General features: G+C 34.5%; 1 protein-coding gene and 1 non-coding gene across 7 annotated transcripts in view; both read left to right on the top strand.

Moving 5' to 3' along the window:
* The window catches only part of LOC106718315 (supervillin), a 145,026-nt gene that overhangs the window by 55,887 nt on the left and 62,923 nt on the right, over nt 1-26,216 (top strand). For 4 of the 6 annotated variants that reach the window (XM_045680375.1, XM_045680374.1, XM_045680377.1 and 1 more), the window contains 8 exons: nt 10,200-12,576; nt 15,001-15,467; nt 16,013-16,297; nt 16,833-17,012; nt 17,299-17,634; nt 19,079-19,209; nt 19,349-19,921; nt 20,638-20,747. In XM_045680375.1, the coding sequence (XP_045536331.1) occupies nt 10,200-12,576; nt 15,001-15,467; nt 16,013-16,297; nt 16,833-17,012; nt 17,299-17,634; nt 19,079-19,209; nt 19,349-19,921; nt 20,638-20,747 (4,459 nt within the window). Of the gene's footprint in view, nt 1-10,199; nt 12,577-13,579; nt 13,760-15,000; nt 15,468-16,012; nt 16,298-16,832; nt 17,013-17,298; nt 17,635-19,078; nt 19,210-19,348; nt 19,922-20,637; nt 20,748-26,216 lie in introns of those variants that run through there. The other 2 variants (XM_045680379.1, XM_045680376.1) reach the window with 2 other exon arrangements.
* LOC123721541 lies at nt 24,083-24,163 on the top strand. The gene has a single exon (XR_006756259.1). It is a non-coding gene; the product is annotated as a small nucleolar RNA U3 (small nucleolar RNA).

Below are 26,216 nucleotides of genomic sequence, written 5' to 3'. Positions count from 1 at the left end.
GCAGCAGCCCCAAATAAATCAGATGTTGCAACACTACTCCGAGCAGCCCTTCACTGCTACAAAAGTTTTTGCTCAAAAATTTGAGTGCTCGGTAAAAACCATTCGCAATTATCTACACAGAAACGGTGTCCATAATAGGACACCAGCTAAAAAAATTGGATTAACAGAAGAGCATCGCACCGCAAGACTACGTTTCGCTAGAGAGTTTAGAGATTTCGATTTTTCAAACGCCATATTTTCTGACGAAAAATGTTTTAAGTCCAATCAATGTGGACGTCAGAATTTATGGCGAGCAAATAATACAAGGTATGCTCCTCAAAATGTAATTTCAAATACCCAGTCGGGCAGAATAACAGTAAATATGTGGGGTTGGATGAGTTCCGCGGGACCCGGGGAGCTAGTTTTTATACCCGGGCGATCAAATGGCCACGTATACCGAGAGATTTTACAGGACGTAATGTTACCAACAGTGCGCACGGTGTATCCCGTCGAAGATTTTCCTGGAATTAACTTCATACAAGATAATTGTCCGATACACCGTGCGCGCGTGGTCAGGGACTGGTTTGAGTCTCATAGCGAAGTTCAAACGATTTCGTGGCCATCAAAGTCGCCGGATCTCAACCCGATTGAAAATTTGTGGGCGCTCATGGTCCAAAAGTGGGACAGTAGAAATGAGCGCTGCAAAGAAGAGCTAGTAGCCCACTGTGAAAAAATTTGGGAATCATTTAGAGGATCAGACTTATGTCAAAACATAGTCCTCTCTATGCGAGATAGGTGCGATGCCGTCATAGCTGCGAATGGAGGACCGACAAAATACTAGAAACATACGTATAACATAGGAATCGTATGTTTCTAATATTTATATAAAAAGTACTCGTATATTAGTAAAAAATATATTTATTTCAATTTTATTTATATAGATTCATGTTATAATTTATTTAAATGTAAAATGTTAAGAACCTAAACATTTTGTAAAAACGATGTCAACCCAATAATACACTTTATAATTATTAACCATATTTATTATATAATAAAATGAATGAAATACGAATAAGCTTTTTATTTAAATCTAAATAAAGAAAACCTTAAAGGCCTTACCATTACCATTACTAACAAACTTAGTATGTAGTAACAGTTAAGCTTAATCATATGTCAACCTTTTATACTTTGACTCTTTGCTCGATCTTAAGTTCATCTTTAACTTTGGTCCGAAATTTTGTCCGCAGGGAATTGAGAAAAAAAGGTTGTTATTAAATTCTACATCTAGGCGGAATTTAATCGAGTTTCTTTAAGATATCTTTTGTAAATATCCATCCATCCGTCCCAAAACTTTTTTAATTGAATGAATGAATTAGTGAGATTAAAGAATTAATTATTTTTGTTTTATTTTTATACTTAAAAATATGTATTTAATAAATTAAAGTATAAACGCGATGATGCGAATCACAGGATATCAATATTAATATTGTAATTTGCGCGCACATCTCTTAGCGTAAGTGTTCATTTTTTTACAACTAAACTAGTTGGAACATTTTTTGTGAATTCTAAAATCCCCCGGACAGATGGTAATTACAATTATTATTCTTATTGTTTAGGCTTAGCGCACCTGAGCGGCATTACGGGTGCTTCATTTTAAAATTGTTTATTGTTTTACGATAGCAGTTAGGACAAAACAACCGCACAAAAAATAAAAATCTCTTACAACTTCTTGTATACTTTTAATTTTATTCAGAATCATAACAAGTTGACAAACAACTACAGTTTATACTTTTTACAGATATTGACATGTTCTTAAATATTGTTTATCTTTTTTATATTTCCAGTTTTCGCAGCACATGTATGAAACACCTATTATGGCTATAGTTTGCATATTATCAAAGATTTTGATAATGTGCTGAAGACGCTGAATCTATGTTACTCACATTTTATGTATCATTCTTCAAAAACAACCTTTCTTTCCTCTTTAAAATGTTAATATTAAAGTAGAAATAAATGATTTGAAAAATAATTATATTTTTTACTTAACCAGGAGTCAATACCATAGTTTACTCACTGAAAATTTATAAACGCTTGCATTTATAGTTACAGTAAAATCTCACTATAATGATTTTTTTAATACTGAAATATATTTATATTAACTATTCAATGTTTACTTGGCATGCAATATTCATACATTGGCAACCCGGCACGTCTATTTTATTTTATTCCTTGAATCGGTTGCACTTGGTAAAAAGCCGCCTCAACAGGTGCAAGTAGTAAATGCTTCTACAGTAAACAATGATACAAGCATGCCGCAGCAATAACAAGATAGTAATCTTTTGTTATTGCTGCGGCATTCTTCGAAAATTTTGCAAATATTTTTCTAAATAGTAATTTAGACTGTCATAAACTGCAAATAGCAAAATATTTTTCTTCGAACACCTATAATATTTTTTGTAGTCTATCCCGTAACAAAAACATCATAATCCGATCCGTATTCTAATGATCACACAGCCGTATAAAACATAATTTGTTGCATCTGATACCAAGGAGAAATGTTTCTTTGTAAAAGATTTTATTATCATTCAGCGGATTCGGCTGATCAGACACGATAGGCGGGTTTTAAGATAAAGGGTAACTGTCGTGATATCTAAATTGCAACATAAGTGCAATGTTAGAACAAAGTAAATGGGACTTTCTACGCGGAACGGAGAATCAAAAAAGATTCTCTTATATCATATCATATATTTTTCAATGTTATAGTATGGTATACATATCTTGGTTAAAGTAATCATTAAACATATTTTATTAATGACTTAAGACATTTTGAAAATATGTATCACCTTTTGATAGGCATGCGCTAATCATGGGCGATTATCAAGTCGTGAAATTATAAATTTAAATTATAAAGCTGCTGCGAGAGCGCTTATTATGATTTTGGTATTAATTGTTAGCGTGACAACATCAACAAGTGAGACGGCTCGATCAGTGAAATACCACAACCACACAGAAAAGAGTCTCTAAGTATGATTTTTTATTATATACTCGAATACTATCATTCCTTAACAAAATCAAACATATTCAAGTTTATTTTATAGCGTCTATTTAATGTTTTAAGCTCGTCGTTTCATTCGACATGACACATGTTATGTCACTAAAAATAATATAATTTAATTGAACTCAAATAAATTTATTAAATCAGGTTAAATTTTAAATCATAATTATGTTTCCAAGAAAGATAACACAAGGTAAATTATACAATATTATGTTGCTAAAATTATAAATATTTATTGTTATTTATAATTCTAAAACATACTTTAATTTTTTTAATTTATAATTATCATATGACTAAGTAAATATTGGTAGAAAAAAAATTAAAACTTCCGATGATTTACGTTGTTTATTTTAAAACAGAATAATTTTAAAATGAATTAATGGAGTCCGAAGTAACGCTGCTTTCGTTTCGAACGACAACAAAGAAAATAATATTTTTATTGAGTCTATTGTTACAACGCTGACCATTCACAGACCGGTTTCGAACATTAGAGTTAAAGGCTGCACCCTATTGGTTATTGTTTCCGCGTCGTAGTCTCAATGCGTACGAAACGTTTAAACGACTATAGCCCTAGAGGTGGAACACCGGGAAGGTTCGCGATTGTACGAGGTACACTCGCGGCAAGTAGTGACATTATTATTATTGATAGAAGTTAGCGAAGCATGAAATTGAGTGCCCTCTGAAGGCAACGAGTGGGCGCTGTAATATCTTCCAGTAACGAAATCTTCCCACATGTTATGAATAACCTGACTCCTACTGCCATGAGTATGCTACGCACTCGCTTTGTTTTCTTTGTATACGATTTCTTTCATTTATCCGCATTCTCCGGCATCGAGTTTGTCCGTTAACGTTACGAATTAAAGTTCATTCTAGAACGAAATGTAAATTTTAGTGTTAGTAAGAATCTATATGCCTAATATATCTTAATTTATGATTCATTAGCTGTCGCCCACAACTCCATTCGTGCGGATTTAAAAGAATTAAAATTAGTAGCCTATGTGTTCTTCCAGACTGTGTTTTACACCTATACCAAATTTCAGAAAATACCTTGAAACAAAAATCAAAGATTTTATACTTAAGGTACCCTCTGTGTAATTTTAATAAAAAAAAACTACGTTTATTCTATAATATGTACGATCTTTTATTCAAAAGCTCCTCTCCTTATGTATGTAATAAGAAATTATGCTGCGCTTTAAGATAAAGTAATATAATGTTGAAGTTAAGTGGAAGGAATCCTGGTTTATACCGGTCTAGACTAATATTGCGAATATTTTAAGCTTTTGTGCATTTCGCCCGCATAAAAAGCAACGATTGTAAGCGCAAAGGTCACAGATTTTTGCATTTAAAATTACTTTGTTGAGAAAATTTCGAAATTGAAATTTCCAGACTGAAGGCATTTCACGCTTAAATTTCTGCTTACATAGTTCATAAACGGATCGTGTTGTTAAAAAAATATTACACTAAATATTCAGCGCCCGCTGAATAACGAAAATTGAAACTTAATTTATTTATTGAAATATTTATTATTTCTTTTATTTTTCATTTTAATATTATTTAAATTGCTTCATTTTTGTCCAAACGTGGGATTTCGCAAGGTTATGATATCAGTGGTATCGTCTCTATACATAAAATAGCAAATAGTGGATAGTGTTTATATTACGATATTACGCAGTATTTCACTCACAATGGCTTACACCTACAACTCAATTCAGACTTCTTTATATTTTAATTGACAAAAATACACAATCCTGACAAATATATATCCAAAACTCATATTGTAGTGTTAACCGTACCAAAGCATTCCTTGTTACTCCATTAGTACTTGATTAATTAAGAGGGTAATCGTCTCTGACGTTCGGGCTACGAACTTTGTGCCAATGAAACCGTTAGTACTCCGAGTACATTGAACAGATTGCCGTGAAACTTAGTTCAGTCAACTCCTCTCTCACTCTCAGACTAATCTCATCCGACACGTGATTTTAGTAAGACTTTTATGTAGACGCCTTTAATGGTAAGACTAGACGGGAATTTCTTTCAGAAACATTATTCTACACATTTTTTTGATCTCTACGTTTTTTCATTTCATTGCTCTCACGACTCACTAGTCACTACTTAGCTTTTAAGACTATTGAATTTCTTAGCTTTACTCCCTCAAAGGAGAATACATTTGTAAATTGTTTTCTCGAAGTACTTCGTATTTCATGTTGTTAAAAATGTATTTAATACGATTTTGTCTGGTATTATCCTTATTCGCAAATCCGTATTGGATAGGTATTTAAATGAGTATCGATATTTGTTTTTTGTTTCGTCTTATCTTTGCGTTCTTTATAGACGTATCGTAAACTTATCCGTTTTACTGCGGCTACGAAGAATTGTAATGCTCTCGGAACGTGACTTATTCATTCGTCGCAGCTTCCCGGGTCCCAGCGTCTGCAGTCTCCTCGGTCAGTCGTAAACTCGACGTAATCGTGTCATATCTCATAATTGGATGCCTTCATTTCTCTCGCTCTTTATCTCGCCCGGTTGATTTTACGATTTTATCTGCTGTCGTAATTTTATCATTGCTCCATATTGCACTAAATAGGCATGACGATTTCATGACATTGACTTATGTTACGCTTGGATTGTTATTTTTAGCAGTTGAATCTACGTTTTTTTTTAAGATTAATTTTGTATACTTTAAGGTACCCATAATTTTTACCTTTAAATGTTAGCAACTATTAGTATTTTTTAGATATTTCTGTTGTCAGATTTGAAAATCATACCTCGTTGCAACTGAACACAAGTTTTCATGACCTCAATGATTATTACTGCGAATAATGGCTGTCATATCGTAATATGAATTTTTCTGCACATATGCCTCTTGTAACCGCGAATAAAATAAATATTTTATTTTAAAACTGCAAATCATGTTTGCCGAAAATACTATCACATTTGTGGCATTGCGGTATGTTTGTGATAATATTTTTGCAAATCATCATGCACCAATGCCACTAATGAAAATCAGCAAACCTTGTATTTTTGTTGTTGTATTTTCTTTCAACATAAAATTAAGCAATCAGGTATTTGCGTGTAAAGTATTAGAAAAAATAAATAACATTAGAAGAAAAGCAATTGAAAAATTACGTGCAGTATCATTTTTCCAATAAGGTACTAAATAGTTCAATAGCTTACAATATAGAGATAAGTTGTATTGTTTTATTGCTTGTCTGATTGGCACACGCCGTGTCAAGGGCGTGAACGGGTAATGAGTTACTGGTATCTAGGAATACATTGCCATATAGGCGTTGTAGTTAATCATTAGGTTTGTGACCTCACGCTTACCAATTGCCGACGCGGCACCAATTACTGGACAGTGCAAAATTATTCGGTCCGGCGACGGATGCCAGTAAAAAAATACTTGCACAATAAAATATTTCGACAGGCGTCAGTTTTTATGTTCGGTTTCTATAATTTGGACGTTCCAGCGTCGCCCCTGAACTGAAATTGTGGAAATTTTTTTGCATAAACCGATGCGGTATGTACATTTACCATAAAAAGTAAAATAACAGGAAAAGTCTTTGTTCGCAGACTACATATGATATTTAGATATTGTGTATTAAGTACATTGTATTAAGTTATCTAGCAAGTTATAGATAAACTAGATAGTTTTGATACTGCAAAACACAAGGGTGCCTATCGTAATAATGGGTAGTCGTTACAATTACCACACCTCTTGTTATAGTATTGTGTAGCTTCATACCCAACATCCTGTTTTCGAATGTAACTTATGGACAGTCTGTTAAAAGACAGCTGTTTGGTGACCTTTTAAGTATTGTCTCCTCTTTATTTTTTTTTGTATTTGCAAATATACGAGAGGAGTTCTGTTAAAGTAATATCGTAGGAACACAAAGCGACGGCAGACAATACTTTGTATTGTCGCGTAACAGCTGTTATGTTTTTTCCCGTCTCGTTACGTCATTGAGAGATGGATGTATTGTAATATTTTAACGGAACACGGGTATCGATACTTAAGTGAAATTTTTGATCATCTAAACTATAGTGATTGTGGTGCGCAATAAAGTAATGGTTTAAACGAAAGTAAGATTATAAGTAACACTAAGCTTAGTCTATTTGCTCTAGAATAGCGTGACAATTAGATTTGAAGTTAATATTTTTTAGTCTTTGGTAACTAATTAAAAGTATGGTTTACTTAAATAATTCAGGATCTGTATAAAATTATGGTCAATTTTCACGATATTTCCGTTCACATTTTATAAAATACTTCAAAAATTTAGAGTTGATTTCTGTTTAAGTTATAGTTCAGTAAATTGGGTCGTAAAGATAATTACTTGCGCAGGTTTGCATAATAGATTGGATAGTAAATATAATTACTAGGGCGAGGAAACCTAGACGTGGGCGTTAACGCTTTCATTTGCCTACTGATTCATTGAATATTGCGAATTCTAAGAAATTCTACTTAAACATTGGGTCTCCTTGTACGGTTTTTGTTTATTGACCTTCAGACGAAATTGAAGTGTCTTATATACTTTTAATGGCTTTGATGAAAAAATCAATTTGAAGAAAAATATAATTTTCTTAGCGTTGTATATGGTACTAGAAGTAAAGGTCGTTTACTGTCTGACTTTTTTCTAATTCTCAATTTTCAAAACTAAAGTTATTGCAACAAACATTTTTGTTTTATTTATTAACTAGCTTTCGACTGCGGCTCCAACTGCGAGAAATTAAAAAATAACTTAATAAGTAGCCTATGCGTTCTTTCAGACTATGTTCTACGACTGTGCCAAATTTCATAAGCATCCGTTAGGTCGTTCCGGAGATAACTTCAAACATCCTTCCATCCATCTAAACATTCGCATTTATATTAGTACGATTGTTCGTAAGAAACGGGATTCTAATAAAGCTATTCGACTAAAACACTGAACTCTGGTGATCAGATAATATTGAATTAATCGTAAAGTTAGATCCTAACTTTACGAAACAGCGAAGCTTCATTGGATTATTTTATAACATTGTATCAAAACTACAAACTCTAAACTTCAATTCATTTCTCCATCTCGAAATAGGAACAAAACTAAAGCGATCTCTCTCAGAGTTTAAACTAATATGTTTTGTTTCGAAGGCGAAACTGTGTCAGTAGCGATGTTACAAACTTGCGAAACATCGTCATCTTCGACGAACAAAAAGAACACAAATACAATATTATTAATTATCGATATTTAAACAAGATGTAGAAGTAAAAAAAATCGGCGAAAGACCTATAATCACAACAAAAATCTTCGTCTGTTTCTTTTTGTCATTTTCCAGTAACTAGAGTTATGATAACATTTTAGCAGTAATTAATTATATTATTTAAATCTATTTTTTAAAAAAATGTAAAGCAACGATCCTTGAATATCAACAATCTTACTTCTTACTAATATTATATATATAGGTACATGCAAAAGTTTAGATGTATGGATGGATGTTTGTTTGAAGGTATCTTCGGAACGACTCAACGGATCTTGATGAAATTTGACACAGATGTAGAATATAGTCTGGAAGAACACGTAGGTTTATTAATGTTCTTTTTTTTCATTCTTTCTTCACGGAGTCGCGGGAGAACGCTAGTAATTTCTGTACAGCGTTTGTAGGAATCAGAAATGCTGTGAGCAATTTGCATTTGAATATGTATTTTTATTGAGCGTTGATGGTAGTTTCATGGTCATAATAATCGAAAACGAATATACGTTAAAAGTTTAGGGCGATTCCCAGTAATATCCAAGTTTATAGCAGAAATACAGTGATTACAAAAATGAGCTCTCGCAATAACCGACAGTAAACCGCTTGACATATTTTAATGTATTCAAAACGTTTCATATTTTTTCGATAGTATAACTATGAGACTAGTCCATTTTTTATTTTAAATTGTTATTACATATTGTGCCTACGTGAAATGTAACTAATATGTAATAGCTCTTGCACCAGTTAACTACGAGAGCTAATGACTATCAGTAAATAAACTGCCGCATCGTGACTTCACAAATGGCTATGAAATAGCTCGCTATTTGGGACGGTATCACGCTTGGGTGGCAGGAAATAAAAACGTATTACTATCGCAGCTGGTGACTGCGAATTCGGTTCGTTCAACTCTGCTAATATAATAGATTTGTCCGTACATTTTTAAAATTATATTTTTAACTAGCGACCCGCCCCGGCTTCGCACGGGTGCAATGCAAAATATACCTACTACAGAATAAATGCACAATTTATTTAAGGTACTTAAATGGATAAGGATTAATGCTGTATTGTTTAAAATCACTTCGTAAAAGAATAAAAATGGTTATGCTGGGTTATCCCTAAGAGATAGACATATACCATCGCGGACTTTTCTGTTGAACTTTTTAAGGTGAACAATACTGTAGTACATTATTTTGGTCTATCTCGTAGGGTTCAGCCAGCGTTTGCAATATAAGCGCAAAAAAACGTGCTTATTTACGACATCACATTAGAAAACTTTAAATTTATCAGTGTTTCTCTACTATATTATGCATTTATTATACATACAAACCTTCCTTAAGAATCACTCTATCTATTAAAAAAAACCGCGTCAAAATCCGTTGCGTAGTTTTAAAGATCTAAGCATACATACGGACATACAGCGAAAGCGACTTTGTTTTATACTATGTATTGATATGCCAGTATCGTGTACAGAGCAACCGAAATATGTTAGGAAGTGAAGTAACGTATCTTTTGACTTGTAACTTGGATTTAAAAATGAAACTATTTTTTATGAAAACGTAGGTATACAAGTTGCTGAATGAGACATTTTAAAACACAAACTATAAATTGTAAAATTTGCTGTTACTTATATACGAAACTTATAATTCCTCGTATTCGTTTTGGCGAAAAGTGGAAGAACAGATGGTTAAAGGAACATTGTTTTGCTATCATTACTCCATCCATGTTGTGGTTAACATCAAACTTGACCGTAACCTTCCATGTAACGACGTTATTTTGGGTTGACATGACTGAAAGCAAGCGTGGATGTCAGTCATAAATTATGTTACAAGTGTCTAAAGGATTTTTTAAGAAAGTTTTTTTCGAGGCATAATCCTACATGATCAAGCAATAGTCGAATATTTTCAAAAATTTTGTTTCTAATTTTTATTATTTTTTGTTACAGGAACTGTGGCCAAAACCAAAAACCGAAGATCCATCGAAATACTTCATACCAAGTCTGAAAACTCATTACCGTCTTCCAAAGTATCTCCTAAACATACTACCAATATAACATATACAAAATACGCTTCAAACAAATCTCCCTCGAATAACTTAACCGAAAATAAAACCAACGAAAAACGCCGTTCTATTGAAAACGGCACAAAACCTAGTTGTATCCCCTTGTCTAAAAAATCCCCTGAAAAATTAAGACGTCCTTCAAAGTCACCGATAAAACAAGAATCAAGTAAAGATACTGCGTTAAAATCAGATAACAGATCTAGACTGGATTCATCCAGAATTAAGGCTTCTTTTAAAAGTCCAGAAAAAGTCAAATGTGATAGTGATAATAGCCGCAATGCAAGAAGACAGCGAGCTCAAAAAGAAAGTGAAAATTTTAGTGAAAAATATCACAATTCAAAGAAAAGACTGACTAGTTTAGATACTTCATCGAAACAAACGAATGACGCTAAAAACGAATCTTCTAAAGTTGTACTGAGTGGTGACTCGTCTCTACAGTCTAAATCAAATTTTACTGGTGGCACTGAAAAAATAAAAGATAACGTTACTACAATGTTTACACTACATGAATCAGTTAGGCCGCATTCTAGCAATTCCAGGCTTTCTCAAGAAATGGACAGCCTAGCTGCACTAACGAAACAAACGTTAGATAGGGTTAATAAATTGTCAAATAACTTAACTAGTAATAAGATAAATTTGAAAATTCCTGAACCAAGTTGCGATACCTTGTTTGGAACTGAACATCAAAATAATAATCACACTTATAACTATGGTCTTGTTAATGACAGGCCAATTCACAATCGAGGTGTTACAGAAAGATTGAAAGATATCGACACAGCTGCTCAACGGTTAATAGACTTTGAAAAGCAAAATGCTATGTTTTCTGATCTCGATAAGGACATATCTAGTCAAAATCGTCGTTTCGATAATTCAACGTTATCATATCATACGCCAGTTTCGATTTTAAAGCGAAAATCTATACATGAAGATAGCACAATTGTAAATACTCCGAGTAATGCCATTGCTTCGCCGCCAGTTACATTCTCGCCTAATGTAGTTGAACCACGAAATTGTCGTTCAGAAAATCGTCAAAGACAGGGTATACTAAAAAAACGGCGAAGCTTAGATGAGTCTCAAGTTGCAAGAAGGCGTTCCTGTAGTCCAGAAGTGTCCTTCGCAGATGACGGTACCTCGGATATTAACAAACCAATCTTAAAGAACAGGAGGTCGTCCTTGGAAGACGTCGTAAGAAATAGATCTCCTGATGGTCAAATTCAAGGAATTCTAAAACGAAAACTAAGCCGTGAAGAGGAACTAACTAATGATGAATTATCCCATAGTTCCCCTGAGCCGCATAGTATTCTGAAACGAAAATCTAATTCAAGTTCAAGTAGCAGTACCACTTCATCTCATGTATCTATTGCTCAAGCTGTACTTTTAGCAGCCGCAGGCGGTGCAGAGATAGTTGAAGAGGAAAAGGAAATAGTTAGACCTATTTTAAAGAAAAAAAGTTTTTCTGAAGAACGACCGTGCCCAGAAATTTTACCTTCAGAAACGCCCAAGCCGATTTTAAAGAAAAAGTCAATAGAGCACGAAGATTACGATTTCGATATGCCGAAAAAACCAATACTCAAAATTTCTAAAAAAATTTCAGGCGACGAAGGCCACGCTTCTAGTTTCGATTTGAGCGAAGACGACAGAAGTTCTCGGAGACCTTCTCTCCTCAGATCCAAGACATCGGATCATTCCGGCTCAGAATGTGAGACCACCGTTAAACCCATTTTAAAGCAAAGAGGTTCCAGTCTCACGAGAGATCGCAGTCAATCTCCACGGCCGAGACTATCGTTTTGTGCTGAAAACGATAGTAATATTTGCGATACCAATTTTTCTGCCAATGCCAGTGATCTGTCGACGGCGGGACCGCGACGAATTTTGAATATTACGCCCGACCAAGAGGAAAACTATCCTAGTGCTGTTATTCGCCGAAGGAACTTAAGACCTAAAGTAAACCCCCGCTCTATGAGTTTATTATGCGATGTTAATGATGAACTGCTGTCCATTCTAAATAATCGTAGACTAAAAGTGGACGAAAATTGTCAACAAAATAAAAACAAAACTTGGGATGATAACAACATAAATGATAATTCAACAAACAAGAATTTCCCATCCATCGCATCTAGAATAAAGACAATGGAGCAAGCTTTAACTAAGGAAATGTTTATGCGAGATCAACCCTCGACGTCGAAACAGAAATCACGCGACAAGGAGCGCTTCAAAACTCAGCCCGTCACTATAGACGAGATGAGGTCTATCACTTCAAGGTAAGAGACAAGGATTTCTTTAGATGGTAATAATAATAGGGTAATAAATAATTATTTTAGCTCATCTTGTATCATGTACTTTTTTCATGGATAGTTAACTTTAACTCTGGTGACAAGCTCGATTCCCAAATATTACAAAATTAAAAACAATTTTAAATAAAATAATATTTTAATATACAGTTACTTTCTTTTGTAATGATTATCTAATTACATATAGCAGGACTCTCTACAGTTCTGCATTTCCCATTTTTTATTAAAACATATTATTCAAAAATGTTATGATTTGAGTATGTCTACGTATATATCTGCGTGTTTTGGATTTCTATCTTCCTCTTTGCAAGTACAGTGATTCGTCATTAAATCGTGTTGTGATAATGCTCAATGTTATGGATTTTCTCACGTACAACTGATTATATTTTATACTGCACGCAGCAAGAAACCGCCGTTTGTATCTTGGCAGCTCGCCACTATTTTGATGGCCCAAACCGTATTGTACCGATATCAAATACTCACATTGCTCTATATTTCTCATACCATGTCTTTGTTTACCCTTTGTGTATATTATCAATAAAAATATTCTTGTGTCCTCTATATTGCTCCGAACTTTAAACGAATAATACTAAATAGTTCTTGCACGTTTGGCTGTTTTCTTCTACCTTAAAATGTCACTGTACTATTAGTCAGTGATGCTAAGAAAAGAATAATATGTGTTCATTTTTAGTGCCAAGCCATGGACTAGACAAGATAAGACGTGTTCCATGTTGAATTTCTTTGTGCAAGTTATCAATATTTTACTAAACGCATGCTCTCGTAATAATTAAACAATTTTGCAAGTAATTATTAATACTTGTACTACGAAATTAAATTTTGTTTTAAAACGTACTGTTTCTTTGTGTTTTAATTTGGTTACAATATAGAGCGATGTTTAGTATTGTTTTTAATTATCGTATCATAAAATCAGTGTACGGTTCGCGCTAATTTCGTGTTTTCGTTTCTGACATCATCTTCTCTGGTTCAGTTTGCTGTTTGAATCACTACTTCACTGATAGCGTAAGAAATAAATTTGGGTTGCGGTGTTGTAATCGTGTGCACTCTGTGGCTGCTTGTTTTGTGCAATGATAAAAAATAAACAAGAAAAAATCGTCATGGATAATTTCGAGTTGAAGTTTCCTTTTACTGAATTGTGAGTAACACTTCTGTCATTAAGATATTTTTTTTAATTCGATAAATTGGGAATGGCTTTGATTGATTTATTTGGTACGTTCAATATCTTTTGTTGTGTTTTCAAATTTTATTGATTGTTGATTGTTGCAAATAACTTTTATTTGATTCAATAATAGTTGGTTGAACAACAAAATGCCACCTTTCTATTATAAATCTTTTACAAGCATATGTATCAAAACTATTGTAACGTTTTTTATTTATCTGTATATTTCATATACATAGTTATATAGTCAAAAGTTCAGTCATTATGTATGGTTGTACAGAACCAGTGTAGTGGTGGCATGTTAACATCAATCCGAGTTGCGGCCACTTGTTGTCTGCTCGGTATCTTGATGACGGAAATAAGCGCTCCAGTTACTGGGTCAACCACTATTTCTGGATCTCTTGTACTTTACACCACGCACAACTATTGCTCCTAGATCATTGAAATGGCACCAGTACGGGTTTCATTACATGTTATTTCGTGATAGTCTTTTTTATTAAACTCTGCAATCTCTACATAAAATCTTTCAACAAAAAAATCCTTGCATGGATCAATATTGGCTAGTTTTAATTGGGTTTAAATATCACGTTTGTTCTAATGAGGTTTTGTATGTTGATAGTCTTGATAGATTGGATAATGATCCCTTTATGCTTTTCGCTACGCTCAAATAAACTGACGTTATCTGGTAGTAAGTTAATGCTATATCGTGTTGGAGTATGTGCTTTTAAATTTGTGTCTTGTAGACGAATCAGTAAATGTCTATTCATACACACTGGGAATCGAACACGTGAACGTCAAAATTATAAGTCGGATGTTTATCCACTGAGACATCAGCGCTTGCCAAATGTACATGAACAAGAGAAATCTAAAAATATGTTCCTAGTTTAAGATGATTTCTGTTTCATACATATTATTATTTTTAGTTCATAAGAAACAATAAATAAAATAAATAAATAAATAGATCACTAATGATTATAAAAGTGACAGATAAATTTTTGAAACCTGATTAACGTATTTAAAATTACTTGTAGACATTTATATTTAGATGATTTCCCTCATCATGTCAATCTTTCCTATATCGATAAATCGGTTACGCTGGAGCAGATCACTTGTGCCATAAATTATTGCAACATATGAAGGTGATCTGAAACTGCGGCCGTCTCTTTCTTGCGAACGCCTGTGTTCCACATTAACGCGTTTCTTTTCTCATTTCGCAGCTTGGAGCCGAGCCAAGCGAGTTTCCAAGCGTACGGCCCAGCGGCCTGTAGTTTTCCGAGTCGACCCGTCGAGTCCGGTGCTGCTTTCTCGCCCGAGGGCCTCTGTGCGGAAGAACCCGAGAGAGATCCCTTCGCGGACTTAGATTCACCCCCATTCGGAGCGACATCCTTTAAAATTAAAATACCGTCGGAAATTTTGTCGCCGGTAGGCGTGAGCGAAGAGGATCGTTACGGCGAAGCCACGTTCCTCGACCACGAAAACATAACTGAAGATCGTGAAGCTCATCATCGATCCCTTGAGGAGATAGAGCAGGAAGTGGACAAGGTTCGCGTGGCGCTGGACGAGGATAGCCGCGCGCTAGACGAAGACGAACGGCAGCAGGAGGCGGACAACTGGAGCCTAAATGTGTCCTGCGACAGCGGCGTGTACAACCGAGCGTCGTCCAGGGACTCCGGCCCGCAATCTGGTTAGTGTTCATAATAAATGTTGCTCATCACGCCGCCACTAATGTTATTTGCTCGTTCCGAGTGCTATATTAAATTTATTTTTATCGAGTCTGTGTGCGGCGAATGGCTTTGTACTGCGCAAACAATTTTTGACTTAGCGAGGTTCAAGCTAAACGTTTCGACGTCATGAGGTAAACATGTGTATGGAATCGGGGCGGGCCGGCGTGCATTCGCTTGCCGTTTGTTTATGTTGCGTTTGTTAAAATTAGAATTTGTGAACGCCGCTACGATCATATTAGGATGGTTTTGAAAATAAACCACGTTCAACCTTGCCGATGTCTCTGTCGTTTTAATTTGGGTCAATGTAACGTATTCATTGTCAGCTGTTGGTTGCAAATGGCGTTTTTTTTTTGTTATCTATCATATTGTACGAATTAAACATCCGTCGAATTTGAACGCCGTTGATTGTTGTGGGCGGTGTGAAAACAATGTTTTTGCTAAGTGTTTTAGGTCGTATATTTTTGGTAGATACATTGTAATGACTAATGTGTATATCAAATTCCAGGAGAGGAACTGGGTTTGATCGAAAGTCAAGAAATAAGAGAGAATCATACGACGAACAGTAGCAGTAACGATTGGTCTTCGGCGTCCATTGAGCGGGAACTTATCACGATGGACAGGGAGAGAAAGTCTACTGAGACCGAAGCCGTAAGAAGTCCTGAGGACAGAGGGAGTGATGAAGACAATGCAGACAATGATGACCACAGCGGGTTTGCGCTCGGTTTGGTCAAGAGCAACAGTGTGGTCGCTCGCGCCAGCATGTGGCAACAGTTGCAACAACAAGCTAAAGGTAAAATCTCAATATTAAAAACATTGTAGAACTTTTTGAATGTCAAATAGAAAGAATAGTTTGATGTTTGAAATCAACAACATTGTTAAAAAATCCATTTTAAATTTAACATACCAATTTAAACCTAAAAGTTAACAGTCAAAATGTTTATGTTCTTGTGCTAACACATAATGCCTAACACTTTACATAATGCTTAATAAATATCCTGAAGTGACATCTGATGACTGTCGAGGATAAATTGCTTTCTGCGAGTGTTGATGCGCGCGTGACATTAATTTATGATAGATAGCCACTCCGATCTGCACACAATTCTGCCCGAAAATAAGTCTGCGTCTGGCACACCATGACAAAATACACAATCTCGTGTTTCTGTAGTTATGACCTTACACCTTGTTAGCATTATTCCCCTTAAAAACCTTAGATTTTTCGATTGCAACTTCCATTAAATGACGTTATTACTGCAGCCATTGTTGTTGCACCCAATTTGAAGTATGAAACGAATTTGCTTAAATAGGACTCCTTTTATATTTTCCAGGCACTCCTAAACCTTTACTTCGTCACAGCCGCTCAAAGTTGAAGGATAGTCCTTCGATAATGGACAGGTTCAAGACCCAGCCCATTCTGCCCTCGGAGAACGATACTGAGCCTCCCAACGAGCAATTGCCCCTCGCCCAGTCCAAGAGCACCGCCAACGTGTTAGACAGAGATGAAGATGGTAAGACCACATTAATGACCTTTATTATAGTTTATAGTATTTAAATTTTTAATTTTATTAGAATTTTATTTTTATAGCTAATTTCGTTTAGTCTACATCACTTATTTTTCAGATTTGAAAGATGCATGCGAAATGCATTTTTATGGAAAACGTGATCGAGTAAAGGCTTTTCATTTGATCGTCCGCTTTTGTTTCTTTTTTTTTGCATGTCGACTACTATGTGTATGTCCCGGGCTCTAAACACTGCACAATGTTATGTAAATACGCACGCACTCACCGGTGGCAGCTAAGTTAGATGAAGACGATCCGGCGAAGATGTCCCTGGCAGAGAAGATGAGGATGTTCAATGCGAAGCTAACGCACAAGCCGCCCATGGCGGGCCTGCCTCGCCCCAGGGAGGAGAGAGTGCCGAGAGCCTCCCGCCTCAGGACGATGCCGGTGTTAGCTAGTCAAGTACAAGAGGCCTTGGAACAGAACGAGCGACTGAGCAAGTCGCTGACGCACGAGGACATGCCGCGTACTAATGACTTTCAACTCAAAATGGAACTGTTCCGTTCTGCGAGCGCGCGCAACACTTCTTTAGAATTTCTCATGCGCCAGAACTCAAAGTTTAGAAGCTTAGGTCTGATTTTGTTCATTTTTCGTTTTGCCGTTTTGCGCTTGAGCCAGTTGGGCTTTTTTTTGGGTTTTGCACTAATTGCGTATCGATTAGTTAATTAGTTGTGAAGGTAAGTGTCAGTTTTTGGCTATGCATGCGGAATGTTTTACGTTGCACTGCATGTTAATGCACTACAAGCTTTCTCAGTTATAACAGTGAGGTTTGAATTAACAAAGTTTGGGTACAAGTTTGATTTTTTTTTTCTGGTGAAATGTTTGCATTTGAAATTTTACTAATAATATGAATTTTGGTTTGTACGCTATTATAATGGTTTTCAATATTATTATTGTTGCTGATGTAATTTACCGGCTTCACCACTATCTGTTAATCATTTATATCCGTCTCGAAGGACCATTTCTTGTCTTAAAAGTCGTCAAGCAAGTTCTTAGTTGGTCCTATTCTAAATGGAATGGCCAATTTCACCCCCCCCCCCCATTTTGTCTATAAAACTATTCCACTATGAATCAAGAAAAACATTGCCAATAATATCAACCTTATTGCAATATAAACCCACCATTACAAATCAACATTGAACAACTGACAAAGAATGCTTTATTACTTGACTAATATTTATTTTCAGCTCTCGCTTATTCGAACAATTGGTAATGGATCATTTTTCTACGAATAGTGTTTTAAAATTTAATAGACGTACAGTACTCTAATTTATCGAGCCATAATAAAAACATGTTTATTAATAGCTCTGAATGATACGCTTTCATATCTGGATACCAAATAACTTTTGTCGAATATTTTTTTAAATTTAAAAACAAAAAGTCCTTTATTCCGAATATTTTTTTGTCGAAATAAGTGGATAGATTTAAATAAAGTTGAGTTGTTTTTTTAATACCACTTTATGAGTGCCAACACTTCAAAAGAAGTATAAATAGCAATCGCCCACTCTGCATGTTGTAAGTTGCGAGCATGTGTAGTTTTTATTATAATACATTGTAAAGTTTTGATTGTGTTGTTATTTTATTTTGATCATAACACGTGTTTTTAGTTTTAAATAAACTATAATTCACAATTTTATACATTGCATAAGGAATTGAACCGTGATTTTTTTTAATCTTCCCTTTAAAAAATGTAATCCATATCACGTCGTGAAATGTTCATATTTGCCGTAATCAATTTGGCAAACGGACTTACGATAGCTCCATCAAAGTCACGACTCACACCTGTGCAAATAATTAACCGATTGGCAAAGATTATACAATATTAGAATGTTCTCGAACACTTACTACGCACAACAATATGTCATTCACAAATACGTAATTTCCGTACGTCCATGTCACATAAAACTTACAAATAAATACCCATTGATTATTAAAAAATTGACCTTTCATAACTCTTTAGTACATGAACTTTAACAACAGTATTACTTTATTGATTCATTATTGGTTGCTTACAGACCTGGACGACAGTCCGCCATCGGAACGCGCACAGAGAATGATAACACCCGAAGTCCGAGGTATCTTAAAGTCGGGCTCCACAGTTGTACCTGCGAGACCCAAGACCTTGGCCAAGGGGGAGAGCTCTGAGGTAAACATAATAACACTTTTATGTCACCCATTTCAGTTATTTTCTCTGTTTTGTTCCATGAAGTCACAGGAGTATAAAGATAATTTTGAATTCTTATATCTTTGACTGTATTTGGCTCTGACCATACGTTATTTTGCAGGGTTTAAAAGACGAAGGTATCGACAGTTCATCGGATGATGAATCATCAGCATCTAGTGTCTCTTCATCAGAGAAAAGCTGCTCCTCATCGGATAGTTCCGAAGATGCCCCCGACCCAAAGCCGAGGCCAAGGTTCCAACGTAAAAACAATAAACTAAAATCATCAAGAACCGACTCTGATCTCGTCAGAACGTTACAAGAACCTTATCCTCGTAAAATACAACTACCAGGTGCTAATGAATTGAAAGAGAGATTAAATCAAGTGAAAAATGTAGATGGAATCCCTTTATTAGGGAAGTTAGGACGACGGCCTACTGAAGATGTTAACGAAGACGATGATAAGAATGGGAGGTGCAGACGCTTCGTGAAAAAAGTCGACGAGCCAATACAATTGGGTAAATTACGTCGGCCCGTGGAGAAAACTTTGAATCAAGTGGTCGATGAAAAGCCGCCGGTACTCAAAATAACGGCTTTGAATCAAGCAGCGAAGAGTAAATTCTTCGGAGTTGATTCTGGGAAGAAAGAAAAAAGTATAGAAGAATTGACTGCAGCTGTACGAAAGTACATTCCACCTGTGAGTATAATACGTTTTAAGTACCATTTTGTGTTTGCAAAACTAGAATTACTTAAAAGTGGTAGATGCCAGCAACAACAACATCAGTTGCACGAATTGTCCGGCTCGCTGATGAAATATCACGACCACACAGAAGACAGGCGTCAACTGGAAGTAATTCCGCGTGCAGTTCTGATGAGTGTGATGCCGGAGGACTAATTTTAGTCCTCTTTCCCTTCCCACCCCTTTTCTTATGAGGAAAGGATAGGAAGGGGAGGTGGATTTGATGGAGGAGGAAATGCATAGGAAGGTTAAATATTGTCTTTTTGTGCGTCTCCTTCGTCGATTGGGGGTAGGCAACGCATCTGCAATTGCGAATGTCTATGGTCAGCGGTCGCTTCGCCATTTCGACGAATTCATGTGGCCACTTGCTCATTTGCCACCTTGTAATATAAAAAAAAAAAATACAATATCCAACTTAAAAAATATCCTTGTAACATTACTATGAATAAAATGTCTAGACAATTTATATTAAATATTAGTTAATTTTAATTTAAACCGCGCTTTAAGATGATGTCAGTCCCCATGCCCCATACAACAACTTGTACTGGGAAAGCATGGTTCACTAATGCCTAGTCAACTTGGGAAAGCTCCGAACCTACCAAAATATCGTATAGTACTAGATATTTTAGAGCTGAATGTATGTTTGTATGTATGTATTTGTTGTATGTATGTAGGTGAACAAGTCGATGTCGATACACACAATGGAGATGGGCGGGTCAGGCAGCGATGGTGAGAGCAGCGGCGGCCGCGAGGTGCGACACATCAACACCAGGATGCGCCACAGGTCAGTCTTTACCCATTTAACTTGTTATTGTTTTGTATGGAAATGTATGATGTATAATGTGATCAAATTGGTATATTGATGTGGAAATTTTTACAATTTGTCGTCTAATTATAATTTGAACGTCTTGTAGATAAATAGGCTGATGAAGGCTAAGAGTAGTTTTATACAAGAAAAATAAGATATCCGGTATATTTATACATCGTAGCCTTAGATAGAATCTGTCTGCGAATTTAAAGTTACGTTGAACTTAGTGATATTTATCTCTGGATTTTTGCACGAAACGTGCTTCAGTTTAGAGTAATGTCTAATCTGAACATTTTAATTAAATTTATGTTAAACTGTTTTAAGGAATATCTCAAAAAACTTCATTTAAGTTTCCTAAATTTTTTAACATTTCTAAAATTACTTATTACTGTCTTGTAAATTCTTTACGTGTTGAAAAATAAATAAAAGTATTTACACTCAAGTGCATTTGTATTGGTACTTTTCGCTGAATTGATTGTGAAATACAATGTAGTTATTCGAGCGCTCCCTTTCGTTTCGCATGCTAATCGCATCACATCTCAAATTATTGCGATAGATACGCATTACATTGTATAATTACTCCCCAGTTATATTGCTGAGGAAATTACACTCAGTATAGCTTACACAATATATATGCTTTGTTCTCTCGTTATTTTGCGCTTAATCAAATTGCGCTAGAAAACTATAAAAGTCACTTAAAATTGCAAAACTGTGTACATAATATTTTCTGTTTAAATAGCAATAGAAAGTAGTAATCTTTATTTGAAATGAAATTAAAAATATAAATAATTTTTGCTATTATATTAAAAATAAATGCTTCTTATACTGTTACACAAACGCATGAAAATAAAAATTGTCACAGCTACTCAGTAATTAGCTATTATAGTTCATTATAGTTATCTACTGAAGTATGACTTAAATAATCTATTGCTTATAATAACGGGGAGTAAAGAAAGTCACAATTGCACGCAAAACCTGTTGCAATCGTGTGTAGCGACGCGTTCACTCCGATTTGTGAAAATTTTCTTTGGCGGTCAGTCTATTTGTCTTTGTGGTTTGTTTAAAATTGACGCTTGATGGCTCTCAGGTCGTTTTCTCTTGGAACTATAGGGTTATGCAACACTGATGATTAAGTACTGGACGATTGACAAATAGCGAAAAGGAACTTTTACTTTTTGTTTATTTACAATGATTGCTAACTAAAAGTTTTTAAATAGTGTGTATTGGTGAAATTTGATAAAGCTCTATCCCCTACTAAAGTTAATGTTAATTACTAAGAGTCTTTTTATTTTTTAATTTTTAATTTATTATTATATAGAATGTACTAATTATTTTTGACGTCGAGTATATTTAATTAAACATGCAACTCTTAGTATTTTTTACTGTGGGTTTCAAACAATATGTTACATGAATATATTCATAAAATTGTAGATTATTTATTCTGTTTATGTTTAAAAAGAATAATTAAATATGTTTATATTTTTTAATGAAATAGGATCACGTAATAATCATTTGGAATATAATACTGCACAAGAATTCATTGGAGTCGAACGTTTACATCCGCGTTGTTAATTAATGTGCTAAATTTAATTATATATTTGCGCAAGTCATGTGGGTCAAGTACTCTATGTGCACAATGTTCAATTAACGTCTGATTTTATTGCAACAAACTTAACGCCAAAAAGTTGAAGAGGATACTATATTTTTTTTTTCTAAATTAGACTGACTGGATATCTATTAGGATCCAATTGTTGCGTAGTTATATTTAATGAATTGTTCAAGTTAATTGTCTAATAATACCTTTTTAAATTACAAAACATTTCCTTTATTTTTGACTTTATTAAAAAGTGATTAAATACTTTGTCTTGTAAAACGAAGAAGATAAATTACTCTTATCTTTTTAGGGTAATCTTTGAATAAATTCTGCGCGAATAGAGTTATAAACACTTTAACTATATTATTTTATCCTGGGACCTGAGTATACAGATTTTGCCTAGCTTAAGGTAAATTTATACGTGACATCGTCTATAAACATGAAAAGCTCATAGTCGGCGACATAGCTGCGAGCTTTCACTAAACGTGCGCCGGCGATGCTATCTCTAGTTGTATGTCTACCTACATGTGAACGTCCATGTGTTTCTTACCGGCTAAGATGACTCATCTGTGTGACTTCAGAATCGGGCTTGTCTATCAAAAGAATTTAAACATGTACTTTCTGATTTGACAATTTAGCTATTGTTACTCGAGATATGTCCATTCGAAGATAGTTTATTAATACCTCTGTCGGTCTACGCTATCCAATCAAAGACCCAAAGTTTGGCAACGAAGGATACGCCTAAAGTTTACGCCGAAACTGTATTATTTTACTTTTATTAATCTTATAATTTCCTCGATGTAAATATAATAAGGTAGTGTGTCCTATCTGTAGTACGAACTGATTTTTCTCTAACAAAAATTAGGTCTTCATTTGGTACGTTATCTACCGATATACAATTGTTTCTTCCGCGGTGCATGTTGCGTAACATTATATGTTATTGTGGGTCAAAGCGGCTGGCTCACGCTCGGCACACAAACCCACCTATTGTGTGCGCAACTCTCGCTTGCTCTATGTTTTGTGCTCTATGCCACTTAACACGGTACGTCATTTAGGTGCTCCTACCATAATACTATTGAGTCTATGGTTGATTTTAAAACTGAATTATTGGAAATTCGTGTAATTAATTTAGTAGGTAACGTATCAATAACAATATTGTTTGCCTTTACTAATAACACATTCATCTAGTTTGGTGAATATTTTTTTAAATATTAATATACGATGAAATAAAAAAAAGTTTTGATGTTGCAACATTCAAGGTTTTTGGTGTTTGTATGGATTTAAAATATATTGTTATTCATTTAAACGTGATTAAACAGTTATTATATCGTAAAAACGAGTTTGATTCATCAATTATCTTATATATTTTGGCATTTAATTTAAAAGACTGTCGTCATAAATTTAATGATTATCTGTGGGTTTTTCTTCTTATTTGCATAACGTCGGTCGTTGACCTATAAAATGTGGTGTTAGAGGTCAGTTAATGCTTTAGTTAAGGAGTCGCCTGTATAAGGTTATTGTCATTACCACGCCTCAACAACGTTATTTTTATAGACTTAACCTGTTTGTATTACATGTTCTAATGTGAGCGAATAAATGTATTTTTGTCTATTTTTTTAATTATTGGTAAATTGAATATAATTTACTAATATTTTTGTCCAATTAGCATATAAACTCAAATCTTTTACTAGGATATGGTTCATGATAATAGATGAATAAGAACTTACTTAATAGGATCATTTCTATAGTAAGTTCTTCACGAGACAATAGACGAATGGCGGATTCCAACCGTTAAGGTATTTACTTTGTTATTTAAAAAAAAAATGATACTATTGCATATTAAATTGAAAGGACAAAATAATGGTATAGTTCTTGGAAAAGTTTTATTAGACGTAATAACTTAAAGTTGCTAGAGTGAAAGGATAATCTGATCAAGTATGGAGATTGGTAAGATAAAGCCGGATGTTTTACTAATTTGCGGGACAAGACCACTTTCCTGCAAATTTATTTATTTTACATTTATAAATATAGTATTATTTCTAGTACCATTCGACGCTTGGCTTACAATATTTTTTAATTCTAGGATTAATTAAAGAAACAATTTGCACATTAAAATCCTTAACAATTTTCTCTATTAAGATTCACATTTACTACAATTTTATTAAGAACAACTTTTGATACGTTTATAAATTGCACAAATTATTATAGTTCGTACTATAAGCTGGCAGACAATTAGATCCACTTGAGACAATAAAGCTGCACAAGTTAGCAGGATATAAAGACAGGCGTGAAAAGAATTATTACTGCATTAAGATTGATCGTTGTCTAACTAAATTCTATACATATCCGTAGTAAGTAAACACGTCTTAGTCAAGAGAATGACCAAAACAAATTGCAAATGGCCACTGTCACACCATTCGTGTATCGATTCTTGTTAACGCGGTGGAAACGGTAGTTTTTCTTCCGTAAAGACCATATCGAATCTAGGAAATAATTAAAGACAAGTCGACGTAAGGTTCGTGCGAAATGTATTACCAGTGTCTCGGAATGCTGTTTGTGTCTCTCTTTGAGATTTGTTTGAAACATTTCACCTTGCCGGATTATTTTGTACTGATATGGTTTAGCAACTCATTTTTCCTGCTCGTCTATTGTTTTAACTGATTCATAGAAATTGGTTTACTCTACAAAATTACGTTACGTTACGTTTCATTTTTGTACCACTTTTGGTAATCCTTGTATTAGTAGTTATGATTTAGGACTAGCTGAACCTATATTTGTTATAATTTTAGGTATATTTATGCATGTTATGGTCTGTAAGCAAAAAGCAACTAAAAAATCGGCTTCGGAATAAGTATTATTCAAAATTTGTGAAGAGCTACAAACATTTTGAACACTAATTATGTTTAACTTTCGGTACTCGAGACTTTATTGATTTTAACCGGGGAAAGGTCAAAAACTCACGAATCGTATCTTATGAGTAAGACAGGTCTGTCTAGACTTTGTCTAGACTAGATATGTCTATTGAAACTAAACTTTGGACATTAGAATGCGAAGAGATAATCCAATTTGAAAGCGCTTTAGGACATTCGTGTTTAATATTTTAATGGTTAATTAGTAAGTAAAATGTAGAAGTAATAAAATAAAATTTGTAATAATTTTCACACCATTATACGTAAGACGAAGAAATACTAGTTGACGAATTTCTTTATATTTTCATTTTACATTTGATTTTGTTTAGGTCTCAGTCACATAAATCATCAAAAGTAACATAATTTAAAAAAAAAAAGTAAAAAAAAAATAATTTACACATTTAAAAAGTGTTTTTATTTTTAAATAAGGCGTCCCATTTATCAGATAGACGTCAGCAGGCAAAACCTCGTATCAGTGGAGCAGATCTAAATTGACTTGTGTTACGTGAGTGTTGCATATCGTATCTACATCATAGAACTATTACTGCGTTACGCGCTATTAGAAAACCGTATCACTTTCGGTTTCGACACCACAGTGTAATGACGTTTATTCGTAGCCGTTCCGTTACCGACTCATACGCAATCGGTCATTCGAATTTAGGGTAATGTTCTGATAGGTATAACCATGTTTTACTATTTCGAACGCGATATGGATTCTATTCTGGTGGATGCCACTTGTGACTAGGGTTGCGAACTTTTCCCGAACAATGGAGGCGAAATAACGACGACATGTTAACCCTTGACTTCTTGGTAGATTGACAAATAAACGTCCACCCTTCATCCTTGGCGGTAGACGAAAAAATAACCTACTATGATCAGAAGACATCGGTATATTGCAAAACCCAGTGGCAGCCCTACATTTAAGCTTGATCCACACCAGAA

Source organism: Papilio machaon, chromosome 12 (genome assembly GCF_912999745.1).
Source record: "Papilio machaon chromosome 12, ilPapMach1.1, whole genome shotgun sequence".
In the NCBI taxonomy this organism is placed as follows: domain Eukaryota; kingdom Metazoa; phylum Arthropoda; class Insecta; order Lepidoptera; family Papilionidae; genus Papilio; species Papilio machaon.
This window is presented reverse-complemented; position numbering and strand designations above follow the sequence as displayed.